Source organism: Canis lupus, chromosome 16 (assembly GCF_003254725.2).
Source record: "Canis lupus dingo isolate Sandy chromosome 16, ASM325472v2, whole genome shotgun sequence".
NCBI lineage: Eukaryota > Metazoa > Chordata > Mammalia > Carnivora > Canidae > Canis > Canis lupus.
Window position 1 is genome coordinate 12,011,139 of NC_064258.1, and position 26,407 is coordinate 12,037,545.

Consider the following 26,407-nt stretch of genomic DNA (forward strand, 5'->3'; position numbering starts at 1 on the left):
AGTTACCAGTTCATGGAATGCAACACCTACAACTTTACTAGCTAATGCCAGATTGTTTGCCAAGCTGATTGTACCAATTCCCATAAGCATGTGAATTCCAGTTACTCTGAATTTTCATCAACTTGAAATTGTCAGAAATTTTAGCCAATTTCATATCTTGTTCTCTGATCCTGGTTTCCAAGGATCATAAGGAACCAGAGTTCCTCAGAGAAATAGTTGAGTCCAGGGCCAGGGCAGGTAATATGTGAGATTAACCTGGAGAATCTTGTGGCATCAAAAAGTAAGAACATGCTCCAAAACAAAACACAAGCAGGGGATAAACTGAATTAGCTCTTAAGGGCCAGAGCTGGAGCAATTTGAGCAGCAAAATAAACAGTCATAGTGTTAGATACTATTCCATAAATATAATAAATATCCATGAGTCCATACTGATAAAAATAATTAAATAAGTAAGTGGGGGGGGGGAAACTAGACAGTTCTTCCTTATTTGAATTTGAATTTGAGTGAATAAATGCAAAAAGAAGGAGAAAAATATAAAATTACCACAATATAGTAATGTCACAATAATAATGCTTACAGACAAGCTCCCTCAATAGATGACAAAATTAGTAGGTCAAAGTTTGTGGAGAAATAAAGTTTGCATCATTTCAAAATATCTTCCCCAAGATATTTATTAATTACAAAGGGAAATTCAGTAATTTTAAGTGGATAAACTTGGCAGAAACCACCTTACACCAAGTGATTAAGCTTAATTCCACCAATAATAAGATATGTGAACATCATGAACCCTGTGATAGGACACAGTAAGAACACGGTATTTGGGGTATTCTCACCTAACATGCATCTATCTCCTTAGGTCAATTGTGAGAAAACATTGTGCAAACTCAAACTCAGAGACATCTGACAAAATTATCTGTATTCTTAAAAAATACCAAGGTTGTGAAAGATAAGGAATGACTGAGGAGCAATTATAGACTGCAGGGGACTCAGGACAACTGCCAATTTCTTTGCACCCCTGGAACTTCCTGTGCACACATTTAAGTATCTCCTAGCCTTCCACCAAAACACCTCAATAATTGCACTGGCATTCATTTTGTTGGGCTGTACTCAGCAATTCATGAGTTGGGTCTCTTTCCTATTGTGCCATGCACAGACCTTAAGGACAAGGGAAATGTTTCACTTATATTTCTTGCTCCTAGCACAGTTCATGGTAAGCACTAAAACTATTGTTAACTCAATTTATTCAAAATTCCTACCACAATTTCTTCAATGTTAGGAGACATTTAATGAATAATTGGTTAGTTTTGGGTTTGATCGGCTGGCTGAGACCAGATGCCATGCATTTCTGAAGATTTTACTATTTTTTCATTTTTGCTTTTCTTTCTCCTCCATTTTTAGAGAGGGTAGAGATGGTACAAAGCATAAGGCAATATATGAGTTTAAACAAAGAGGAATATATATTATATATTTATATATTATATGCCTAATATGATATATTATATATATTAAATTTAACCTTTTTGGAGATAAAAAATATAATGTTTTCCATAATTTTCTGTTAAAAGTTGGTCTTTATTAATATTTTGTCTAATATAATTGGGCTTCGAGCTGAGAACACAGGTTCTTTCCTATTTGCCTTAAAAATACTTTTCAGAGGGGCGCCTGGGTGGCTCAGCTGGTTGAACATCTGACTCCTGATTTTGGCTCAGGTCATGATCTCAGGGTTGTGGGACAGTCCAATAGAGCTCTATGCTGGGCGTGGAGCTTGCTTAGGATTCTCTTTCTCTTCCTCTCTGCCCTCTTCCTCCACCCACCCTGTCCCACTCTCTCATGGGCACTTTCTCTCTCTAAAAAAACAAAAAACAAAAAACAAACCAAACTTTTCAACATGAGGGAAGTTTTAGCAAGATATAGATGGCTGGCCTTTACATACTTGCTTAGAGCTCCAAAGGTGAAGAAATGTAGGTCACTTGGCACTGCAGTCTTCTGCTTCAACTGTCACTGAGTAATCCTGGATCACGATAATCTGAGTTTCAGCACGTCATTCAGCAAGGCAAGAATCATCAGCATTGATGCCTTTGCCATTACTCACCTTATAAATCAATTGTTGGTTCTGGCCCATGGTCACAAGACTGGTAACAGATTGCTTATTCTCATTATTCTGTGTTTGAAAATTCTATGATAAATGGAGCCAGTCAAGCTATTATCTAAATTTAATTAGTAAAGATTCTGTGAAGATTTAGATAGGATATGTGAAAAGCTTAGTGTCACTCATGTTGGAGCCACAGACCTACAGGTAAAATATCTTCTCTCTGGACACAAACAGCATTTAGAAGTAGCGAGAGAAGTGACACCAGAAAGCATTCTGTTAGGAAATTCTGGGACTTCAGGTGGCCTCAAACATGACTATTACACAAGGAGAAGATATTTTCCGTAACAAGGCTTATGGTCATTTCCTTTGTAAATAGATTGTCTTTTGTTTGCTGTTGTGATTTTTAAAAAAATACCATTCTAGATTTCTTTAGTATTTCCCCTCACTCTGTATTTTTAAAAACCCCTAGGCTTCATGTTATCTCAACGCACTAGCACCTGGGGCCTGGGACTTGTTTTCAATTAGTAATCGTATGCCTTCCCCTATGTAGTGCAGTCCCTGAAGGCTTATCTGCTGGGACCAGCCTTTCCCTGCCCTAGGAGGGCCTGCCAGTTGTTTGCTGTGTCTGTTTTTCTCCAAGAAAACAAGAGAATATCAACAAGGTTGATTTTATTCTTTACCTAAGAATATTTATTTTAGAGAGAGGGTCCTTAATCTATAGTGGAGACTTCCTAAAGTGAACATTTATTGAGCTCCTTTCCATGTGTTAACTTATTTAGATAATACAACTGTGTAAGGTAGGTACCTTTACTGCTCATGATACAACAGAAGAAATAAAGCAAGGATGCTAAACAAGTTGCCCAAGTTTACATGGTTAGTACAGAACAGAACCAGGATTGGAACTCAGGCCGACTGGCTCCAAAGCCCACACTCTTACCCTTATTTTGAACCTCCAAATCATATTTTCTTCCTGCTGGATAATTATTAGTCCCCAGTAATATACCTGCATTATAGACAGTCAGCCTGGGAGTTGGGAAACTTGGATTATTGTTCTGTGCTTTAACTTGGGAGAAAACAGGGTTCTAGGGAGGCAAAGTGCATGCACAAAGGCCTGGTGGCTATACAGAGGAAGAAGGAAGGCCAATATTAGGAACAATGGGAAACCACTGCAGTGTTTTTTATTTATTTTAAAGATTTACTTATTTATTTTAGAAGGGAGAGGGAGAGAGAGAAATTCAATCAGACTCCACACTGAGTACAGAGCTCAATCCCATGATGCCAATATCATGACCTGAACAGAAATGAAGAACCAGAAGCTTAACGGACTGAGCCACCCAGGCGCCCCCCTCTTTTTAAAAAAGATTTATTTACCATTGCAGTGTTTTAAGCTGGAGGGGCTGGGAGGTTAGTTGTCATATGACTACAAAGATATTCTATCAATATCACCTTGGCATCCTAAAAGAGAGCAGTGGATTCAGGAAAATTTGGTTAGAAGTCTACTGAGAAATTCCAGGCCAGAGGTGATGGTAGCTTGGGTTAGGGTGTTGATAGTGTGTATGGAGGAAAGGGGAAATGGAAAAAAAAAAGTATTTTAGAACATGTATCCTTGGGGATCCCTGGGTGGCTCAGCGGTTTAGCGCCTGCCTTTGGCCCAGGGCGCGATCCTGGAGTCCCAGGATCAAGTCCCACATCGGGCTCCCGGCATGGAGCCTGTCTCTGCCTCTCTCTCTCTCTGTCTATCATAAATAAATAAATCTTAAAAAAAAAAAAAAGAACATGTACCCTTGATTGAAACTGATTTTGATTCGATTGTGTAAAGAGACTTTAAGGGCAGTCCGGGTGGCTCAGGGATTTAGCGCTGCCTTCCACCCAGGGCGTGATCCTGGAGTCCCGGATCGAGTCCTGCGTCGGGCTTCCTGCATGGAGCCTGCTTCTCCCTCTGCCTCTCTGCTTCTCTCTCTCTGTTTCTCATGAATAAATAAATAAAATTAAAAAAAAGAGTTTAACAAAATGTTCTAGAAATTACACTTCCAAATAAGTGTTACTGGCTTCAAAGTGTCATATCAGGATGCTATACACCCATTTCAAGAATGCTTCATGGCTCTAAACAATTCTGGAAAACCTTTTTTTTAGAATTTCCTCCAGAGACAGTTTATGAGTCAAACCAGAAAAACAGACTTATTGCTATATATATACTTCATGTCATATGTATCATACTTTGAGTCACATTTCATGTCGTACATATACATACACAAATATACATATATACACACAGACATACATACACACCCACAGGCACAGTCATACTTCATAAATCCCAAAAGCTAAGGGAACTATGTGTAATGTTGTTAAATTGTCATGGGGTTTTAAGACCTTCCTTCTATGACTCTGACCTTCCAATGTATATAGTAAGGTTACTCCTGTAAGAAAATAAGCAATATGTAGGAAAAAACCTAAGTCATCTGACAGTTCATCAAAAACCGAAGACAGGACCCTTGGGTGGTTCAGTTGGTTAAGCATCCAACTCTTGGTTTCTCCTCAGGTCATGATCTCAGGCTCTTGGGATTGAGCCCTATGCATATCAGGCTCAGTACAGAGTTAGCATGTCCCTCTCCCTCGGCCCAACCCACCCCCCCTGCTTGCGCTCACTCTCGCTTTCTTCCTCTCTCTAAAATAAATAAAATCTAGAAAAAACCCTGATGATATATTCCTTTGGCAGAGAATGAAACAACTAGGAAAATCTACTGACAGAAGGAATTCTCGGCCAGTCAGAAGGGGATTTTTTGCTTGTATTTTTTTGGGGGGGGGGGGGAGGGACTAGAAATCCTAGAAAACTGACAATAAATTCCTCACAGGAAAAAAAAAAAGAATGAAGTTATATCCATCAGCTTTTAGGAACAGTGGGAAGCATGGTGGGAAGAGTCTACATTTCAGAACGAAGCATAGGAATCAACCTCTACTTCTCTAACTAGCTGCACAAGCTTGGACAAATTCTCCCTCTGAGCCTTACTTTCCTCATCTATAGAATGGACACACAAATGACAGGAGTGTGGTGAGGTTCTATTAGTGGAGGTTCTGACTTCCACCTCCTCCCCCAATTTTCTGTTACTTAAACTCCTTTTCTTCAGATTAAAGAACAGGAAACCCTGAGGACAGCAAGGGTAAAAGGGCAACCCTTCCAGAGCTTTCAGGCTTACAGGGCTTCAGCCCTCAGGCTCTGCAATACCTGACACAAAAAAATTCCTGGCCACCTTTATCAGCCTTGTCAAAAAGGAACCTTGGCCAGCAGGCAGTCCCTTTGGTTCAACAGACATTACTAGAGCGCCCTGTCATTTGGGGAAAGAAGAGGCCCATCTAAATCCCTAACACTTTTCTTTTCTTTTAAGATTTTATTTATTAACTTGAGAGAGAGAGAACGAGAGAGTACAAGCAGGGGGAGAGGGGCAGAGGGAGAGGGAGAAGCAGACTCCCTGCTGAGCAGGAGGTCCAACACAGGCCTTGATCCTTGGGATCCTGACCTGAGCTGAAGGCAGATGCATAACTGACTGAGTGACCCAGGCACCCCCCTATTTTTTCTTTTCTAAACCTTATATGATAAATGTAATATTTTTCAATATAGGGTTATAATACGTAAATATGATACAGTATTTAAACAACAACTCCACTGGGCAGAAATTGTGACTACTCTATTCTTCACCACAGAAAAACAAGAATTTAAAGAAATGTGGCCTTTTCCTCAGCAGTGAGGTAAAGAATTTGTATAGGGGCAAGGTGCCTCTGGATTTTCTACAGGTTTCCTCCCTTTCTCCCTTGTCCCACACTTCAAAGAATTTTGGGTCCCCACCCACCCGGAATTGAATGTGGGGGGGCAGGGGAGGGCGGAATCAACCTAGCTCCATCTCTGCCCAAAGATGCTCAATGTCGAGACTTAGAATAGGGAAGTCTCACATTGTTCAGACTTCCCAATACCGGTGACTCCTGGCCCAGCCAGTGGCTCCACACCTTCTCCACATTTGCCGTCGGACAGTCACCTCCTGTATCCTCTGCAGGAGCCCAGGTCTCTGCTTGAGAGCAGGAAAGGGGGGGAAGGGGGAAGCACAAGGCCCAAACTCTCTTGAGTTCTTAGAAGAAGAGTACTTCTAAGTAGTTAGAACATTTTACTATTATTTTTTTAAAGATTTTATTTATTCACTCATGAGAGAGAGAGAGAGAGAGCCAGAGACACAGGCAGAGGAAGAAGCAGGCTCCATGCAGGGAGCCCGACGTGGGACTCGATCCTGGGACCCCAGGATCAGGCCCTGGGCAGAAGGCAGACGCTAAACCCCTGAGCCACCCAGGGATCCCCACACTTTACATTTATCATGACTGCGACTGTTAAGAATAACTACCATTTATTGAACTCTTTTTGTGTGCCAGGTAGACAGTGTATTATTGCATTGAATTTTCACGTCAGTCACTTGGGGCTTAATCCATCATGGCTAAAGACAGAGGCTGCAGTGAAGCAGCATGCCTAAGGTCCCAGGGCTGGAAAATGGCTACGTCAGGTACCTCACAGGTTGCAAAACTATTTCAAAATTGCCTGTTATTCTTCACTTTACTCAGCGAGATACATTTTCTCTAAAGAAATGAAGGGACAGATGGCTTTAAAGTCCCTTCTGTGGGTCTACATGACTGATCCCTGAGAGCAGTGCTTAGACCTGTCCTTAGTAGGGCAATGGTGGGAGCCAAACAGAAGCCTACTATCCTGGATGATGCATGGCAGATTTTAATCTGACTCTGAAGAAGGCAGGGTGTGGTGGGACACTAGATACTGGCAGCAAACAACCAGCTTATGATGTGACCTGACACTGTTAAGACAAGACAGTTTGGTACATTGGATGCAGGGCCATAGAATTCTGGAGTTTGCGGGTGGGAGGGGGTGGGTGGGGGAGGGAACCAATACCCTGCCAGGAAAGAAAAAGGCAGAATGGCCTAGGTCAGTGGATGATTTTTGGTGCTTGTTGAACCAGTTCAACCCTACCTCGATGGCTAGGGGCTCAACATGGCTATAATAATTTACTGCGTTTTCGTTTCTTGTTCAGATGAAAGTGGGACTCTGCCAAAAGTTGCCGGCAGTAAAGCAGTGAACTGAGCCACTGAGTTATTTTCATATCTATACTGCTTGCTATATCGGAATTAAATTTCTCCTGACTGGCTTTAATGGAAGTTAATTTTAACATTAGTAATCTTGATTTAAAAAATTGCTTTTTTTGGGGGGGGTGTTGTGTAGAGGGAGGCAGTGGAAGAGGAAACATTTTCTCAGAATTATGAATTGGCAACCTTGGATCCTTGTCACAGGTCTGTTCCTAACCAACTAGGGTAATTGCGAATAAATCTCTTAAACTTCAGATTGCTCACCTGTACAATGAGATTCTAAAAGGCAGGTGATAGGGACGCTGGGGTGGCTCAGCAGTTGAGCATCTGCCTTCGGCCCAGGGTGTGACCCCGGAGTCCTGGGATCGAGTCGCACGTCAGGGTTCCCTGCAGGGAGCCTGCTTCTCCGTCTGCCTGTGTCTCTGCCTCTCTCTCTCTGTGTCTCTCATGAATAAATAAATAAATCTTAAAATAAAATAAAAGGCAGGTGATGTTTGATATTAATGTTCTATGTGACAAGCTAGCGTTCCATGGGTAACTGCAACAGTAAAACCAAATCCAGTGAACAGGTGCCCTTAAGTCCTATGTTAAGTATCCCTAAATGTCAAATGCTCTAAGGCTCTGACACATGTGAATGAATGGTTGTCTTCATCCTCAAGGAGGGACCTTTGATGTTACACCACAGTAGAAAAGCTTGCCCCTCACAATGTCCCCATCTGATATGCAGAAGAGGAAAGACAAGTGAGTAAGAGTACAGGATTTGGAAGCTGCATCCCTGGGAGTCAAGACTGGAAGCAGCCTCCTCTAGCTGCTCTGACTCAACTCTGGTCCATCTTGTGCAAGTTAAAAGTTCCAACTCTCACTAGGTGGGACCCATCACCTGCTGGGGCTCGTCAGGCCTTGGATGTGTGCTCTCCCAGAGGCTGAAGGTGTGTTCTTCGATATCCCGGGACCCACTGCCACACTGAAAGACAGACAAATGGGATGCAACATTCACTACAAACACTGCAATGCTAATGAATTCAACACACAGTTTAAAACCTGCAAAGATTATATTTTTTCAAAATCATGTTCAATCTGTGTTTATGCCTGGCGGTCACAAACCTACCCAACTTGTTAGAGGAGAGAACAGGAAAACAAACAAACAAACAAACAAACAAAACCCAAAGAGGACACTAAACGCTAGGTAGGACGGCTTCTAGAAATCAAGAAGGACAGTTTCCCATGTGGTCGGACAAACAGACCATTTCTTATCTCTCTTGCCCACCAAAGTTTGGACCCTTGCTTCCAAGCGTCGTGGGGCAGCTGAAGCCCACTTCGGTGCTTCAAGGGCCTTGTGACAGGCTTTGGGTATTTTCATGGTTCCTCTTGTTGAGGAACTGCGGCCTCCACGTCGATGATTCTTCTCCTCATTCCACTCCCTCCTCCCTCTTGGATGGTTCTATAAGCTTTTCCTGCGTTCAGCTGATCACTTTTCTTCCCCAACCAAAAGTGTCAGGGGATTGCCTAAGTTGGGGGGGGGGGGGGTGTCCTTCTACAAGTACTAAGAGAAGGGTGGGGGGATGGGTTACTGCCCACAACGCGGGCACTTTAAAGGTGTCTGTTGTATTTTTTAAAGATTTTATTTATTCTTGAGACACACACACAGAGAGAGAGAGAGAGAGGCAGAGACGCAGGCAGAGGGAGAAGCAGGCTCCGTGCAGGGAGCCCGATGTGGGCCTCCATCCCAGGTCTCTGGGGTCACGCCCTGGGCCAAAGGAAGATGCTCCAACATTGCCCCCCCCCCCCCCCCCCCCCGCCGGGTGCCCTGTAAAAGCTTTTTTTTTAATTTTTTAATTTTAATTTATGATAGTCACAGAGAGAGAGAGAGAGAGAGAGAGAGAGAGAGAGAGAGAGAGAGGCAGAGACACAGGCAGAGGGAGAAGCAGGCTCCATGCACCGGGAGCCCGACGTGGGATTTGATCCCGGGTCTCCAGGATCGCGCCCTGGGCCAAAGGCAGGCGCCAAACCGCTGCGCCACCCAGGGATCCCTTTTTCTTTTTCTTTTTCTTCTTTTCTTTCTTTCTTTCTTTCTTTCTTTCTTTCTTTCTTTCTTTCTTTCTTTTCTTTCTTTCTCTCTCTTTCTTTCTTTCTTTTTCTTTTCTTTTCTTCTTTTTTCTTTTCTTTTCTTTCTTTTCTTCTTTCTTTCTTTCTTTCTTTCTTTCTTTCCTTTTTTTAAGACTTTTGCTTTAATCACGATTTGAGACCTGACAACCAGGAGGCAAGCAGGAGCTTCCGTCTGCGGGGACTCCCACCTTCAGTCCCAGGTTGAACCTTCCGCAGAGTAAAAGAAGGCATCATCACCTCACCACTTCCTGGGTTCCGCGGACACGTCTCTACGCTGGCAGGTATTTCCTCTGCGACCCAAACGCTTTCCTAGCCCTTCATCAGCAACAACGTTCCCGCGCTTCTGGTTCCTCCATTGCCCGGGTGACGCTCCCGGCTTTATTTATTTGTTTATTTATTTATTTATTTATTTATTTATTTATTTATTTATTTATTTATTTATTTATTATTTTTTCTACTTCCCCAGGCCTAAGCCCGCCCACCGGCGTCGAAATCAGCTCCTTACTGGTTATGGCGTGTGCTCGTCTTCTCAGAGAGCCAATCAGAGCCTCGCTTGCTACCCCGGGGATTTGGGAAACGGAAAAGCCCCCGACCGGTTCCTGGGGAGTGGGGTGGGGCCTCACGTGAGTGACAGCCCGACCCTCCAATAGGAAGAGCGCTGGGACCTACCCCTTTCTGACTCCAGAGCTAGAAAAGAGCGTTGATGCCCGCGGCAGTGATGAGTTGTAGGTGGAGCTGGTTGCTCCGCGGCACCGAGGAGCGGCGGCTGTTGCTGGTGCTGGTGGGGCTGCTGCTGCTGCTGGTGCTGGCCTCCTTGCAGGTGAGTGGTCTTGTTTTAGGATTTTGCTGTTGCAGACCCTTCCGGTTTTAAATGACGGGGTGTTTTCACTTGGATTGCGGGGAGGCCAGTTCTTTACTCCCCCGATTCCCTCTTTGGAGGGAACCCGGTGCTCGCTCGCCCGCCCGCCCGCCCCTCGAGCTCCTACCCTCACGTCCACCCTCCAGGCCCCTCTCAGGTCCCTCTCTCACGATGAGCCTTCCCGCGACCCCCCGATCTGTCAGCTGCAGGGAGGACTTCGCCTCGGTCGGGGTGTCTTGACGGCAAGAATACACAGGAGTTGGAGGGAGTGATGAGCCCATCTCTCCTGGACGTTTGAGGCACAAGTGTAGCAGAGCCCCTTCAGTAGTGGGGGTCCTGGAAACCAGCTCCCGATGCTTTCAGGGCCACCCCCACTGTGTTTAGGGCGATGGCAGACCTACCCCTAAAAGTCTAAGTAGATAGGAAAAAAAAAAAACAAAAACAAAACTCGAATGCAGGGAAGGAGAAAGAGGTGACTTTCTGCACTGGTTTCATGTAGTTCTCAAAACGACCTAAATCACAGGTTCTTAGACCCACTAGAAATTAAAATTAAAAAAAAAAAAAAGTCTATTGCTCCTCCGTTTCAAAGGGATGAGGGGGCTACATTACTAGAGAGGGCCAACAGAAAGGCATAATGGAAGTAAAGTTCACAGTTACTTTGAAAAAGTGAAGTTAAAGGATAATTGGTTGTCGGCTAACTTACTATGATCCTCTTCCCCCACCACCTCCCTGCCAAATCATGGAGGGTTTACAGCTTGTCAGTGATACCAGAATGTTCATGGACCGAATACAGATTTTTTTGGAGGAAAAAAATCAATTGGTGTCTTTAACCCTAAAGTACTAGGGTTTTCTGTCATGAAAGCAGAGCACACGTCAGCTTGTACTTTGTTTTAAAACTCTCTCCCCCGAGGCCAGCAACTACGTTTTATCCATCTTTGTTTTCCTGTAGCACCTCCCACATAGATGCACCTCATATGCTGGGTGGGCTTTAAGTTTTTATTTTTAATGCTAGTAAGTTAACCTGCAGGGTTATATCCCTTTCCTGTATACAATATAGTGACTCAACACTTGCATATATCACCTGGTGCTCATCACCACCGCCTTCCTTAATCCCCACGGAGGTGGACTTTAGAGAAATGTAATTCAAGCAAATGGTATAGTGTCCCGAGCTCTGAGTTGGAAGTCAGGACACCTAGGTTTTAGTCTTGAGGCTGTTCCTATTTGTGTAATCTTCAACAAATCATTTCAACCCTCTGGCTTATTTTTTGCATCTTTAAAAAAAGCGGATGTTGCAGTAGATTATTTCTGAGGCCCATGCATGTGTTAAAAATCTGTTTTAAAAATAAAGATGATTAGACATTTTCCACCCCAAGTACAATAAGCAAAAAATCTCATAGCAGTAAATTCTGGGCCAATCTGTTAGCAAATAAAAGTTCCCATCTACAAAGGGTAGTACTTGTTCTTTTGTGCTCTTCTTTAAGCCAAACCCAATGGATCATTGTAGAAAATTTGGTCTTTGTACAGAATGACCATTGTACAGGGTATAATGTGGCAGAAAATGTCATGCTTTATTCCATCACTCAGAGGTAATTCAGAGGTTAGTGTTTGAGCAGATCTTCCAGTCTCTCTTCCTCTTTTGCCTTCTACAGTTGGTTGAGATTAAGTGACATATTTCACTTTAAGTAATGACTGATACATCCACATTCAGCTGTGCCTTCATCTTTGTGGGTCTGGTGCTCAGAGAACAGAGAACACACAAATATTTGAACCAATGGTCTCTTGAATATCCTCGGAATGAAATCTGGTGTGAGAGAATGTTTACATGGAGAAATAAGACTCAAAGTATTACTTAATAATAAAGTTTTCAAGGAAATTTGGCCACAAATACTGAAAAAGCAAACATTCTATAAAATGTAGAGTAAATGTTAGCCCCTTGAGTAAAGCATTTGGATTGTAGTATACTGCGTAATATTTGGTATGCTTCTAGAGCTGTATCTTACCATCAACTCCCCATACCCCCAACACATACTGCATTTGATTGTATTTCTCCTCCCACTACCTAATTTAACCTTTTCTCTTTACCCTCATCTTCATTTTGCTTTATCCCCAGCTTTTACTTTGCATATACCCCAGCAAGGTAGGATCACTTTCAGGGCCCTGAGGCCTGTGCAAATTTTCATTAGTCTGCTCCCTTCACCCAGGGCTACCTCTCACTCTTTGGCAGAGAGCTTCACCATAATCTCATTTAGTCTCCCTAATAGTTCCTTGAGAACAGCAATTATCCTGGTCTTTATGGATAGTTTGAAGCCCAAGGTCCAGAAAGTTTGAATCACCTGATCAGTATCACACTATCAGTAACTTGCAGAGCTGGGACTAATGTCTGAGTTTCTTGACTTCAAACTCCTGGGGTTTGGTGGAAATAGTTTGTGTTGACAAAAGCTATTATCCTGGGGGAATAAGTAACCAAAGTTAGGAAGGAGGTGTCATGAGTGGTTGTCATCAGTGATGCCATGCAGGCTGGAACAAGCAACGTCCCCCAGGCGAACACTCATCTCATTACACATGTAGATAGATCTCCCTGTGAATAGGGTCTACCTGCTATGGTTTGCTACCGGGGTAACAAGTGATCAGTAAGGGCTGCTGGTAGATGTAAAGTTAAAGAATGACAGGACTATAGTGCCTGGAAAATACCTGGAAGTCAGAGCATTTGCTTCTGGTAAAGAGGTGTTCTTAGAGCGCAAATGGGAAAGTTACTGTAAAGCTTTAGGAAAAGTTAAATAGATGGTGAAACACAGGGTACTTTTAGGTACAGTCATGTTTGAACTTTTAATATTGAGCTTGATTCTGGGGAAAGAGTATTTTGTTAAGACTTTAAGGAACTGAGCTCTGGATTTCATTTCCCTTAGGAACTGTTCCTTTTTTTAATTTATCAGAAATACAAGTAACCTTTTTTTCTCTCCTCAAATACAGCCAGCCTACCTTTTATAGAATTAGATTCCTATGGAGTTAGATTAGGAGTTGCTCAAAGCTATGCAATGAGGATTTGGACTGGGGAAAACATCTGGGTCATTGAGGGTAGCATTTGAATATCTAATATTTAAGGGTAAGCTTTCGATCAAAGCAGCTCTGGCTCTGTATCCCTTATTTTATGTTACTTCAACATTATATCATTGATCACACTTCTTACTCAGTTTTTGGAAGCTAAGTTTTTAGACTGGTCTTTATCCTATAATTTTCCTCACTTGTTCATGTTCATGAGTTTTCATACTAGCATATTAGATATTATTACTTTTCAAACACCTGAGGAAGGGAGGTAGCAATGTCTCAGGAGCATTAGTTTGGAAGACAGGACGAGCCTCAGTTATAGTGGAGGATGAGGAAGGAATGTAAAATTATATGGCTTAATGAGGGGCAGGAGTAGGAGGCAGTGGCGAGATCATCATGCTGCATTTGTTGAAACTACCTAGAGATCCTGGAAATATTTGTAGAAGCAACCTCAGTAAATGCAGGGCTGTGTATTTACACCAGTCCCCTCCTACCTACTTTCTCTAGCCCTGCCTTGCCGAAAGGATGCTAATTCTAAAAACATATAACTTCAGATTTATTGAGGCACTTATGGAAAGAATATCTTTTATTTGTAGGCAATTTGGATGGTATTTCTATACTACATATAGCAAAAAATCTTTGAAAATGTCACTTTCATAGTGTGTTTCCTTTGAATCCCATCTCTTTTCTGCTAAGCCAGTTGCTCAGTTTGTATGCCCAAGCAAGTGTACATTCACCTGAAGTGTGAAGCACTGTGACAATTTATGAAGATGTCTGAGAGAAATAAAGCATGTCAAAATGACATCTTTTTGAAGTTGGTTAACAGCATAAATACTTTTTTCTATAATTTTACTGTGAATCCATTATTAAAGCAATTAAGCAAAAGTAAACTCTGATTTGAATGTGTGCAGTATTGTCTTCTGTGAGGAATAAAAACAATTATGAATGGGATTCCATTACTCAAGGTACTTGCAGTTCTGGCCAAGAATAAAATCAGGTGATTTAATAATTCTGAGATTATCCCACGACAGGATACTTAAAAGTTCAAAATCTGAGGTGATTAGCTAGGCCAGGGATTGGCAAACTAAGGCCTTCTGGTCTACTACCTGTTTTTATATGGCCCACAAGCTATGAATGGTTCTTACCATTTTTTTTTTTTTTTACCTGTTGGAATAAATCAAAGAATGACACTGTTTCACGTGCATGAAAATGATATGAAATTCTAATTTCAGTGTCCATACATAAAGTTTACTGGAAAAAAGTTTCATTTATTCATTTATGTGCTGTCTGTGGATGCTTTCAGCTACAATGGCAGAATAGAGCATTTGCAACAGAGAAAATAAAGCCCACAGAGCCTAAACTTTACTATCTGGCCTTTTACAGAAAAAGTTGCCAACACCTCTGCTAAGCTGTAGTGTCTTTCATATCCACCTCCTTCATCTCCTCTCAGCAGTCATTATCCTGGTTCCAGGTCTTCATTACATATTACCAGAACCATTGCAAAAGCCTCTCAGGTATTCATATCAGTGATTTTCCCCATCTCATTCTGTGTTTGTAGGTGTTGCATGATCCTCCTAAAATATACATTATTAAACCTTTAGTGACGTCCCAATACTTACAGAAGAACGTATCTTCTTCTGCACAAGGCCTTTCTGGAGCCACTCTTCAATCTTATGTTTCTAGGCTCCCTCTCCCTACTCCCTTGATATACCCTGTACTTAGGATAGGGATCATATAATTTTCCAAATGGGATACTCAAGTGTGAAAGGGGCCCTATAATAATTATGTTGGGGAACTAGGCCTAAAGCAAGAGGACTCTAGGCAAACCGGGAAATGCTGTAACTCCAGCCAGTTTGAATGGGTCACCATTCTCTGTATATACCTGTTCTTTTGCCTCTACTCACTATTCCCTTAGGCTAAAATTCCTTTTCCTTTTTCTATAAATCTAAGTCTTGAACACCTTTCCGAATCAGCTTAAATAGTGCCATGTCCATGAAACCTTACTCAGAAATAGTCTCTCCTTTTTCATCTCCCTTATGGATGAAGTGCTTTCTCATGGTGTGGATTACTTTCTGCCTTAGTGGTACACACACACATATCCCTTTCTACCATCAGTTCTTTGAAGACATAATCGATATTAGATTTAATGCTCCTCACAGTCCTGTGTTATGTCATGCTTAAATGGAGTTTAAATGGAGTTTAAACACATGTTTAAAGAATGAATTCATTGACCAGACTGGGGAGAGTAATGAATATTTGAGGCTGTCAATTTATAAATCATTTATAAAGTAGTGCAAAATGTTTCCAAGGACTGAAGACAGAGGCTTAGGTGCCAATATGGTGGTATAGCAGAGTGGTTCAAGGCCTAAGGATAGGCTTTGGGGTCCAGCCTGCTTGAGACTGAATTCCAGCCCTGCCATTTACAATGTGTGTCGACCTTGGGCAAGCCGACCTTACCTTCTACATTTCTGCATCTGTAAAATGAGAGTAATAATTTCTGCATCTGTAAAACCTCCATAAGATGGTGGTTGAGGATTCAAATAATCCCAAACACATGGTGAGCCCTCCATGAATATTAGCTGCTATGACATCATATGCTGTCTTCATCATCATAGTTCTCTTAGTGGTGAGTAGGAAAATACGGAGACCCAAGTCCAGGATGTAATAACAAAAGAGTTGAGAGGACTGCAGCACTGAAATCTTAGAATAATTGTTCCCCGTAGATTGAAATAGTTTCAGAGGGATCAAAGAGGTGTGAATCCTGAGAAAAGATGGTCTTCACTTAGTAAGAAATAACTAATTGGTAGTCTTTTGGGAGACCATTTCAATAGAGTGATCAAGGCCCACTTTAGGTGTTAGAGGACTAAAAAAATAATGGCCAGAGGAGATGGAAACAGCAAAGAGGAAGGGATGAGAAGATGAGCCACAAAGTCGTATAAAAAGTTATGTTTGTTTAGTATGTTTTTCCTTTGAGCAATACCAGACTTTAAGAAAGAAGAAACCCTGGGGTTCCTAGGTTTCTCAGTGGGTTAAATGGTTCTGCTCAGGTTATGAACTCAGGGTTATGCATACCTGCTCTTTTTCTCTTTCAACTAAACAAACAAACAAACAAATAATTTTTTTTTAAAGGAAGAAACCCTGGGGTATACTAATTCAGTGACCTGTATGGCCCTTTTTGGTATGAAGTAAATCATTGACTAAAATTAGTGCTTAATTCAAGTGCTGGTAGCCCTTGCCAAGGGGTAAATGAGGAGCCTTGAGAACCAACTCCAGAGTGGTGAGCTCTACCGAAAACAACACAAAAAACAGCACACACACAAAAGCTTCACTTAAAAAAAAGTTTTTAATTTGAGGGTGGGGAGTGTATATTTGTAGTGTGGTATCTCTTTGTAAATTGCCCACTTGTCTTTGTGCTTTGAGGTTTTTCTCTAGAGCAGTCATAAGCTGATCCCTCATTTATACTCACCTTGTTTGTATGTATTTTATGAAATGACTGCTTGGGTTTGGAAGGACAAGTTGTAACTGGAGATGCTCCTGTGAAGTGAAGCCAAGTGAGCCTAGATACTCAAACCCAGACTCTAAAGACTCCATGGTGAGGAGAAAGAACACAGGTATTGAAGGCAGATGTGGATTGCAGTTCTAGTTTGCCCCTGAGTGGCTCTATGTGTTTTGTTTGTTTGCTCTTTGGGTTTTTTTTGGTTTTTTTGTTTGTTTCAAGTTTTTTTTTTTTATTTATTTATTTATGATAGTCACAGAGAGAGAGAGAGAGAGAGAGGCAGAGACACAGGCAGAGGGAGAAGCAGGCTTCATGCACCGGGAGCCCGACGTGGGATTCGATCCTGGATCTCCAAGATCGCGCCCTGGGCCAAAGGCAGGCGCCAAACCGCTGCGCCACCCAGGGATCCCTGTTTCAAGTTTTTATTTAAATTCTAATTAGTTAACATATAGTGTAATGTCAGTTGGAGTCTCTCTTTTCTCTGTGGAGATTATAGCCATTCATTGAATATACTAAACCGTGAAGGATATAGAAGTGTGGCGGGTGATTGTTATTGGCTCTGGCTTTGCCATTAAATATGCCACAATTCTTGAATTAAGGCTTCCTAACCCCTCAGGCCTGCCAACTGAGTGTTTTTACTTTGGCAGTTACCATCCAAACTGTCAAATCTTAGGCTCCTTAGCACAATGTAATCACTTCTGTTGAACTGACTTTGGTTCAGTCAACACACCTTCCTACTAAGTGCCCAGTGTGTGTCAAATAGTCTTGCTGGGTTCTTGAGATACAGGGGTGAGTAAGGCCTGCGGTGATGCAGCTTACAGTCTAACAGGCACATGGATACTGAACAGGTAATCCATCACAAGTGATCCATCACAACTGTACCCAATGTTGTAGAGCAAGATGCTTTAAGAGTATATACCAAGCAGGACTGACCACTTCCCAGTGGGTGAGAAGAAGGGCAGAGAGGTCGGCCTAGAGCCAAGGTTCTCAAAGCATAGATCTCAAACCAGCAGTATCACGGCATCACCTGGGAGTTTGAGAGAAATACAGATCCTCAGATCCACAGGCCTGCCCCAGAGGTTACTCAATTTAGGCCTTGAAAGTGAGGCTCAGCACCCTGTTGTAACTACTTCTCCTGGTGATTCTGATGTATGTTCAAGTTTGAGAACCATTGGCCTAGAGGAAATAACCTTTAAACTAAGCTGTAAGAGTGTTCCAATCAATATGGTAGCCGCTGGTCACCTGAGCCTTTAAAATGAGGCTGGTTCAAATCAAGATATACTTTTTTTTTTTAAAGATTTAATTTATTTATTCATGAGAGACACACAGAGAGAGAGAGAGAGAGGGAGAGACACAGGCAGAGGGAAAAGCAGGTTCCCTGCGGGGAGCTCGATGTCGGACTCAATCCTGGGACTTCAGATCATGCTCTGAGCTGAAGGCAGACGCTCAACTGTTGAGCCACCAAGGTGTCCCAAGATGTGCTTTAAGTCTAAAATATACATCAAGTTTCAAAGGCTAAATGAAAAAAAGAATGTGAAATACCCTATGAAGTATTCTATGTGGGTCATATGTTAAAATAATATTTTGAATCTATAAAGTTTAATAAAATGTATTATTAAAATTAATTTTATTTATTTATTTCCCCCTTTTTAATATGGCTTTTAAAAAATCTAAAATAACATGTGTGGCTTCCCATATATTTTGGTTGGATACAGCTGATCTAAAGGATGGCTAGCAGTTACCTAAAGCTGGGTGGGACTCAAGTGGCAGTGGAGGGAAGGAGATGCTGTATCGGGGTTCTGGGTAGGGTACAGTGTTTGCAGAGGTCCTGAAGCAAGAAAGAACATGGCATGCTCAAGGAAAAAAAGGAAAACCAAAGCCTTACAGGTCATGTTAAGGATTTTTAACTCTATCCTAAGACCAACAGGAAGTGATTGAGGATTTTAAATAGGGTGCTCACTTTTCAGGCTGTTTGCCACTAATAAGTGAGGGCACAAGAGCTACATATGAATATAGACAGATTCTCAGAATCCAGGCTTCTCCTGTTCCCAGAAGATGGTGGAGGTGGAAGGCATTTGGTTAGGACTGGGAGGTAGCAGGAGCCTGCCCAACACTGCCTGTGTCCCAGGATCAGAGGCACAGACCCCTGATGAAAGGAAGAAGCAGTTACCTGGAAGAGGTAGTTTTGCTTTCAGTTCATTTTCAGCTTGGTTAAAGCTCAGAGCTTGCGGAAGTATTCTGGGAACGGTCCAAAGTTGAGTGGAAGTTTGATTACAGGGCTCTGCAGGCTACTGGCCAAGGGTTTCATGAAGGAGGTTCAGGGACAAGGAGCCCAGCACATGTGGAGGTTAGAGGGTCTGACCATCACCTGGGGTCTGTTGGCCTCTTCCCTCATCTGTAGCCTGGAGATTTCTTTGTAAGTCACAATTTCTAGGTTAGCAGACTCAATCTAGCCTCCAGACATATTTCGTTTAGCTCACATTTAAAAAATGTATTTAAATTAGTTACCAGTATTATTACCAGATTTCACATAAAAAATGTACATTTCTGGTGTTTTTAAAAATTGGAAGATCCGGAAACCCCAGTTCCTCAGAGCCTCACAGAGAAACAGGGGAGCTCAGTAGTCACTACCCCTTTTAGTTTTATATGAACTTTGAGGAGCTGAAATGACCATTTTTAGTTTTTTTTTTTTTTTTTTTTTTTTAAAGAAGACATTTTATTTCCCCTAAAGACAAAACCAAGTTCATAGGTCCTCTGTGGTCTGACTCGAAGGCTTGCATTCTCTCCCATGTTTGCTTTGAGAGGTCCCATCTTCTGTTTGTCCTCCAGAAAGGGTCTGAGAATGGGACCCTTACTTGAATGAGACCAGGTTATACAAAAACTCTGTCCATTTACATGGGAGTTGCATCCATCAGAGAAGCACATGTGTTCCCTACAGTTGTCCACGGTTCCCATCACCCCTGTGACCCAGCATCACTGCTCTTCACCTCTTTCTGATCCACTGGGACATGTGAGTTTGCAGCCCCTGCCTTAAACCTTAAATGAGACTGTACTGCCTTGAGTGTTTGTTGGTAAACACTTGGTATACCAGGTCCCATGATGATTAAAATCTTAAAGATTGAAAACTCTAAACCTCAACATCTCCTGTGTAAATAGCAGTTAATTAAATAGGAAGTCAGTTGATAGCAGTAAGGAGGAGAGAAGGAAGTAACTTTGTTTACCCAAGATAGATGCACTGGTCAGGTACCTTATCCTATATTCAACCCTGTACGCCAGAGTGAGGGAAGAGTGTGTATCTGTGTAGTCTCTGTGGCTACAGTACTGTTTCTCTGATCCAGTATATGTATTTGGAGAGGGGGTGGTGGTGGCTGAAAACAGAGAAACTGTTTTATTTCTTAAACAAAGTAAGCAAATATAGCAGATTAAAATAATACAAAGCTTGGTAGTAAGTGCTTGGGTATTCATGATGTTATTTCTATATTTTGCTCTTGGTAGAGTTCATACTCAAAGACCATGGAGGAGTGCTCTTTTTTTTTTTTTGTATATTTTTTATTGGAGTTTGATTTGCCAACATATAGCATAACACCCAGAGCTCACCCCGCCAAGTGCCCCCCTTCAGCGCCTGTCACCCAGTCACTCCATCCCCGCACCCACCTCCCCTTCCACTGCCCCTTGTTCGTTTCCCAGAGCTAGGAGCCTCTCATGTTCTGGAGGAGTGCTTCTGCCTACAGAATTTGTCCATCATACTCTTTCATTTGAAGGGAAAATGGCTTCATTAAGCATAAGGAGGCTACTTGCTTGGCAAGACAAAGTAAGGGTTGAGGTGGCTTCTCTTTTCAGCAACACAACAATAAATGTTACAAGGGGGTGGATCTAGTTTTTGATTGATCTGAAGCTTCTACTATTTGGTGAATTGAGGCTCTTTAAAACAATACAAAAATGTCTTTCTTTTGCAAATTAAACAGACACACACGTGCACACATATGTGCGCGCGCACACACACACACACACACACACACACGTGCATTCCTTATTTGATTTCTCCCAGTGCCTTAGAAGGAGTGTGTTCAAGTGAAGGAACTTGAAACTCGAGCTTCATGATTATTCTGCCTCTGGGCACCAGGAATCACACAGAAAAACACTGCCCAGATGTCTTTCATCCCATTCTCTGTTCTTTTGCCACCCTGAGGCCCCTCTGGGCTGAGGGTGGGGAGAGGCCTCTCTCTCCCTCCAGAAGTTCTCAGCTCTGTGAAGTGCTTTCGCCTGAGCCCAGTCTCTTCCAGATGCTTCCCACTTCTCACGCAGGAAAGCTTCAGAGCTAATGCTTGACAAGAAAGGGAGACCCTAAACCCAACTACCCTCGTCTTTCAAGTACTTGCAGCTTACCTCTCCATCCACTTCCTCCCTCGGGTGTTCCTCAGTTAGCCTTCTCCTGAACTAAGATGTAGCCTTATTTGAAGGGCTTTTTCCCCTTCAGAACCTCTAGGAATTACTAAAGAAGAAACCAGCTACCCAGATTTCAGTTACCTTTGTCACTGACTGTTATGTAACTGGGTGAATCATAGGTTAAGTGGGACAGAAAAATCTCCAGTTAATAGGACTCATCAAGAATGGTGGAAGAGCAGGCCCTAGTGTTCATAGCATTTTTACTCCCCAGTGTGGAAAACCCTGGGGTGGAAATGGAGAGCACTGGGCAAGTGAAGTGAGCCCCATTTGTCAGTGTTACGTGTGTCCGCTGCAAGGAGAGTGAAGACAGGCTAAGGCAACCAGAGCCGCAGGTTCTACAGGGTGCAGAGTGAGCCCAGCAGACCTTTGGGCCAGCCTCTTACCTTTGGGAATTCAGAAACACCCTAAGATTGTCTGTCCCACTTTCCCAGATTCGTCTCGTGCTGAGATGTGGCTGGTGTGCATAGGACAGTTTAAGGATTGGGGAGGAGGAGAGCAGGCCTCCTTATCAGCGTGCTTCCTCTCACTCCTACGACCTGCATCTCTTAGCTGCTAGCATTTGATAGCTTGTTTTGCATATGGATTTATGCCTGCTGAAAGCTCTGTCTTGAGGCAGGCGAGATTATTTTGGGGAGTACCGTATTGGGTGTTCGTGTTGCTTTCAATCACTTTTGGTGGTGTTGGAATGTTGAACACTGGGTTTTCTTATACGTAGTGCAGCCCAGCGCATTGAAGAGCTAGTTGCCACTGGTTAGTGACTGATGCTGGATAAATATGATGGTTCCATAACTTCTATAATGAAGTGAGACTGGTAAATATTTCTTTTTTCACCAGAGGGAAAACAAAGTGAGGAGGATGTCTTCAACCTGAAGTCAGCTGCTAGGAGCTGGGAGTTCCCAGCTCTAGTCATCTTTTTAGACATCTATAACTCATTCTATTAAACCCTGGCCTCTTTGGGCATGGACTGCCTTTTTATCTGGCGGAAATGCAGCATGCCATAGGAATGATTTGTTCTGTTATTTTGCATCATGCAATTAACATACTGTCTAGCCATCAGAAAATTAAAGTTGACTGGGTTCCCTGTAATTAATTATTTGTTGAATATGCCTGTATGTGCCATAGTGTGTAAGCCGTCTGACGTCCTGATGTCAAATCTGTTCAAAGGAATGACTCCAGTTTCACTTAGACACTGACTGTTGTAAACTTGTGCTTCCATTCCCAGGTAGTCCGTTGAAGGAAGAATATAACATACTTTCTGTTTCTTCTCTTTCTAGATGTATTGTTGTCATTGAATATTGGTCCATTTGAAAAGTGCTAGGGAAGCTCAGCCATCAGTATGGCCAAGTACAAACTGATTATGTTAAGACATGGAGAGGGTGCCTGGAACAAAGAGAATCGTTTTTGTAGCTGGGTGGATCAGAAACTTAACAGTGAAGGAATGGAGGAAGCTCGGAACTGTGGAAAGCAACTCAAAGCACTAAACTTGGAGTTTGATCTTGTATTCACATCCATCCTCAATCGGTCCATCCACACAGCCTGGCTGATCCTGGAAGAGCTGGGGCAGGAGTGGGTTCCGGTGGAAAGCTCTTGGCGTCTAAATGAACGTCACTATGGAGCTTTGATCGGTCTCAACAGGGAGCAAATGGCTTTGAATCACGGTGAAGAACAAGTGAGGCTCTGGAGAAGAAGCTACAATGTGACCCCACCACCCATTGAGGAATCTCACCCTTATTACCATGAAATCTATAACGACCGGAGGTATAAGGTGTGTGATATACCTGTGGATCAGCTGCCACGATCTGAAAGCTTAAAGGATGTTCTGGAGAGACTCCTTCCCTTTTGGAATGAAAGGATTGCTCCCGAAGTATTAAGTGGCAAAACCATTCTGATATCTGCTCATGGAAATAGCAGTAGGGCTCTCCTGAAGCATCTGGAAGGTACCATCTTTATGCTGCTACTTACTCTAGAGGTTACTAAGTGTTATACTTGGGCCTAATCTAGAAAGAACATGGTTTCTGAGCTAACAATGCATAATTTACATGATAGACTTTCTTTCCTATTCCCTTTTGCTGCTTCGGTCTTTTAAGAATCACTTTGTTCTATAAATCAAAAACCCTTTGCCTTTTACATTCATATTATATAAAGCAGTGATTCGAAAACTTTAGCAAATGTCAGAATTCCCGGGGGGTGGGGGGATATGGTTTATTATAGATTGCTGACCCCACTCTTGGAATTTCTGAATTCACAGGCCTGGGATGTGGCTGGAGAATTTGCATTTCTGTGGTGTTTTCTGGTAATGCCTATATTGCTCTTTGGGGTTGTCCACCTTGAGAACCCTTGATCTAAAGGATTATGTGGTTTTTTGTTGTAATAAAGGGAGGCTAGGAAGGGTATAGACTTCTATAGAAATGGTATGCAAAGTCAATTTATTTGAGTCTTTCCATATAAATAAAAAATTATCTGGACTTTGGGTTTTGCCCATGTTCTTCCAACTTTAAATGGTTATTCTTGTGTTCCAGACCGGGCTTTCTTTCTTTCTTTTTTTTTTTTTTTTTAAAGATTTTATTTATTTATTCATGAGAGAGAGAGAGAGAGGCAGAGACACAGGCGGAGGGAGAAGCAGGCTCCACGCAGAGAGCTTGATGTGGGACTCGATCCAGGGTCACCAGGATCATGCCCTGGGCTGCAGGTGGTGCTAAACCGCTGCGCCACCAGGGCTGCCCCAGACCGGGCTTTCTTGAACAATTCCTTTGTTCTAGTCCTCTCTTTCCAGACCAGGCTTAGTCATTGATTGGGAGAAAGTTAGGGGGACAGAAAATGAAAAGTTGGCTTACTGGAGATAATTGGTTGCCTCAATTTTATTTTAACTACTTGATTTTGTATTCTAAGCATATTCTGAAATGTACGATACTGTTATCCCCCTCTTAAGTAATGTGAGCTAAATGAACTCTTGAGGACTCAGGCTGACCAGTTTGGGCATCAGTGATGGCTCTGTGGTACCTCTAGGGGGTCTCTCCTTCCCTTTCTCCCTTCACTAAGTAATCCCAGGCAGTTGTGCTTTCTGAGTGATCTGCTCTGTCGACTATTTTCCTGTGTGTTAGCACTATCATAGTTAGCCGATGATATTAGAACACATTTCTCCAACATTCCCTTCCTGTTCTGCTTTATTTTTCTCTAAGAGGCTGTGAAAAATGGGAAGGTTGACATTGTATATGAAATAAGTGAAAACAGGTTATTAGTAACAAGACAAAGTGATCTTTGTGAGATTTTATTGTAAGCTTTCTAGCATGTGTTTTTACCCTTGATTTTTATAACATGGCCAGGAGCCAAATCATTACTGTATACCTGTATCCATTATTTGTGCAGAGATCTAAACTCTACAGACTTTATTGGCTATTAAAAACATTATTGGCTAGACATAGCACTCAATCTGTTTGTGTATGTGTGTGTATATATCTTATTTACTCAACTATATAAAGGGTTCTATTCTTTTTTTAAAATTTTATTTATTTATTACTGAGACACAGAGAGAGAGAGGCTGAGACACAGGCAGAGGGAGAAGCGGGCTCCCCAAGGGGAGCACAATGAGGGACTCAATCCAGGACCCCTGGGTCGCCACCTGAGCCAAAGGCAGACGCTCAACCGCTGAGCCCCCTAGGCGTCCCTCTGTTCTTCTCCTTTCAGAAAAGTTAGGTATTGCTTAAATGATAAATTCATTATTGGACTATAGTATTTCATTGTTTGCAGAAGAGTTGAGCCTTCTCTTAGGACAATAATGAACTGAAATGCAGAATTTTGAAGTTTCTACCAAGAGATATATTCTGTCCCACGATGCCAGTTGCTTTTTTTCCAGAGACGAGACTTAGATCTCTTTGTGGCCAAGCTCCCTTCTCTAAAAAAAATGTCATCATCTCCTTCAGGATCCTCTTTTCTTCCTTGTCTGAGCTAGGAAATCTTCTCTTCAGAAACAATTTCTTGCTGTTTAATACCATTTATTCTTCAGCTATCTTCAGGTTTAGATCTTTAAGATTATTCGGCATCCCCAGCCACAACTCATCTTTGATACCCCCTTCTCTGAGTACATCGATGAGTTCACTATTTGTTTCTGTTCCTTTTTTTGAAGGGAATAGGAAGGTTTACAAATGGTGGTGAAGAAGACTATCACCATGGTGGGGGTAGAGGGAGAACTACCTGTGGAGGGCAACGTTACCCATAGAAATCTTTATGCATTTGAAAGAGGTTTTAAAAAAAAAAAAAAAAAAGAAAGAGGTTTTAAAACCACTAATAATTTACTGAAAAACAATCATTTGTATAGCTGGTATGGAAAACAATGTGGCAGCTTCTCAATAGATTAAACACGCAATTACCATATGACCCACCAATATTTACCTGTATTCATTTCATAGTGTTACTGTGACAAAGTACCAGTCACTGTATGGCTTAAAACAATATATACTAATTTTCTCACAGTTCTAGGGGGCTGGAAGTCCTAAATTAAAGTGTTGGCAGGGTCCTATTCTCTTCAAAAGCTCAAGGTGAGAATCCTTTGTTGCCTCTTCTAGTTTCTTGTGTTTGTTGGAAATCTTTGGTGTTCCCTGGTTGGTAGATGCATCAGTGTGGCCCTCAGACTTTACTTGGTGTTTTTCCTCTGTCTCTCTCTTCCTTCTCCTAATTCCCCCCCCCCCTTTTTTAGGAACACAAATAATATTTGAGTAGAGCCAAAGGCCTCATCTTGATTACCTCTATATAAAAGCCCTGTTTCCAAAGAAGGTCACATTCTCAGGATAGGACTTCGACATATCTTTTTGGAGGGATACAGTTCAACCCATAACAGTACTTAAGAGAAATGAAAACATATGTCCATACGGAAACCTATACACAAACCTTCATAGAAATGTTATTCATAAGAGCCAAAACATGGGAGCATCCCAAATGCCCATCATCTTGTGACTGGGTAAATTAAGCTTGATATATCTATTCAATATAAAATTATTCAGCAATGAAGAAGAATGGAATTGTCTTATGTGCTACAACATGGATGAACTTGGAAATTATTGTTACCTGAAAGAAACCAGTCACAAAGGAGCGTATATTTTACAATTCTACTTAAATGAAATATCAGCCTGACCAAATCTTTAGAGACAGAGAACAGATTATTTGTTTCCTAGGCCCGGGGTGGAGGTAAAGGGGGTGCGGAATGAAGAGTGACTTTGGTTGGGTACAGGTTTTC

General features: G+C 42.1%; 1 protein-coding gene and 1 long non-coding RNA gene across 2 annotated transcripts in view; one reads left to right on the forward strand and one right to left on the reverse strand.

The window, feature by feature from the left end:
- Positions 1-1,674: 1,674 nt before the first annotated feature.
- LOC118350878 (uncharacterized) lies at positions 1,675-9,705 on the reverse strand. The gene is made up of 3 exons (XR_004805510.2): positions 9,569-9,705; positions 8,106-8,189; positions 1,675-4,053 (listed from the first exon to the last, which is right to left on the reverse strand). It is a non-coding gene; the product is annotated as an uncharacterized LOC118350878 (long non-coding RNA).
- A 121-nt stretch (positions 9,706-9,826) lies between these two features.
- BPGM (bisphosphoglycerate mutase) overlaps positions 9,827-26,407 on the forward strand; it is a 32,583-nt gene continuing 16,002 nt past the window's right edge. The window contains exons 1-2 of the mRNA XM_025464186.3: positions 9,827-10,151; positions 22,452-23,114. Of these exons, the coding sequence (XP_025319971.1) occupies positions 22,514-23,114 (601 nt within the window). The 5' untranslated portion in view covers positions 9,827-10,151; positions 22,452-22,513. The remainder of the gene's footprint in view (positions 10,152-22,451; positions 23,115-26,407) is intronic.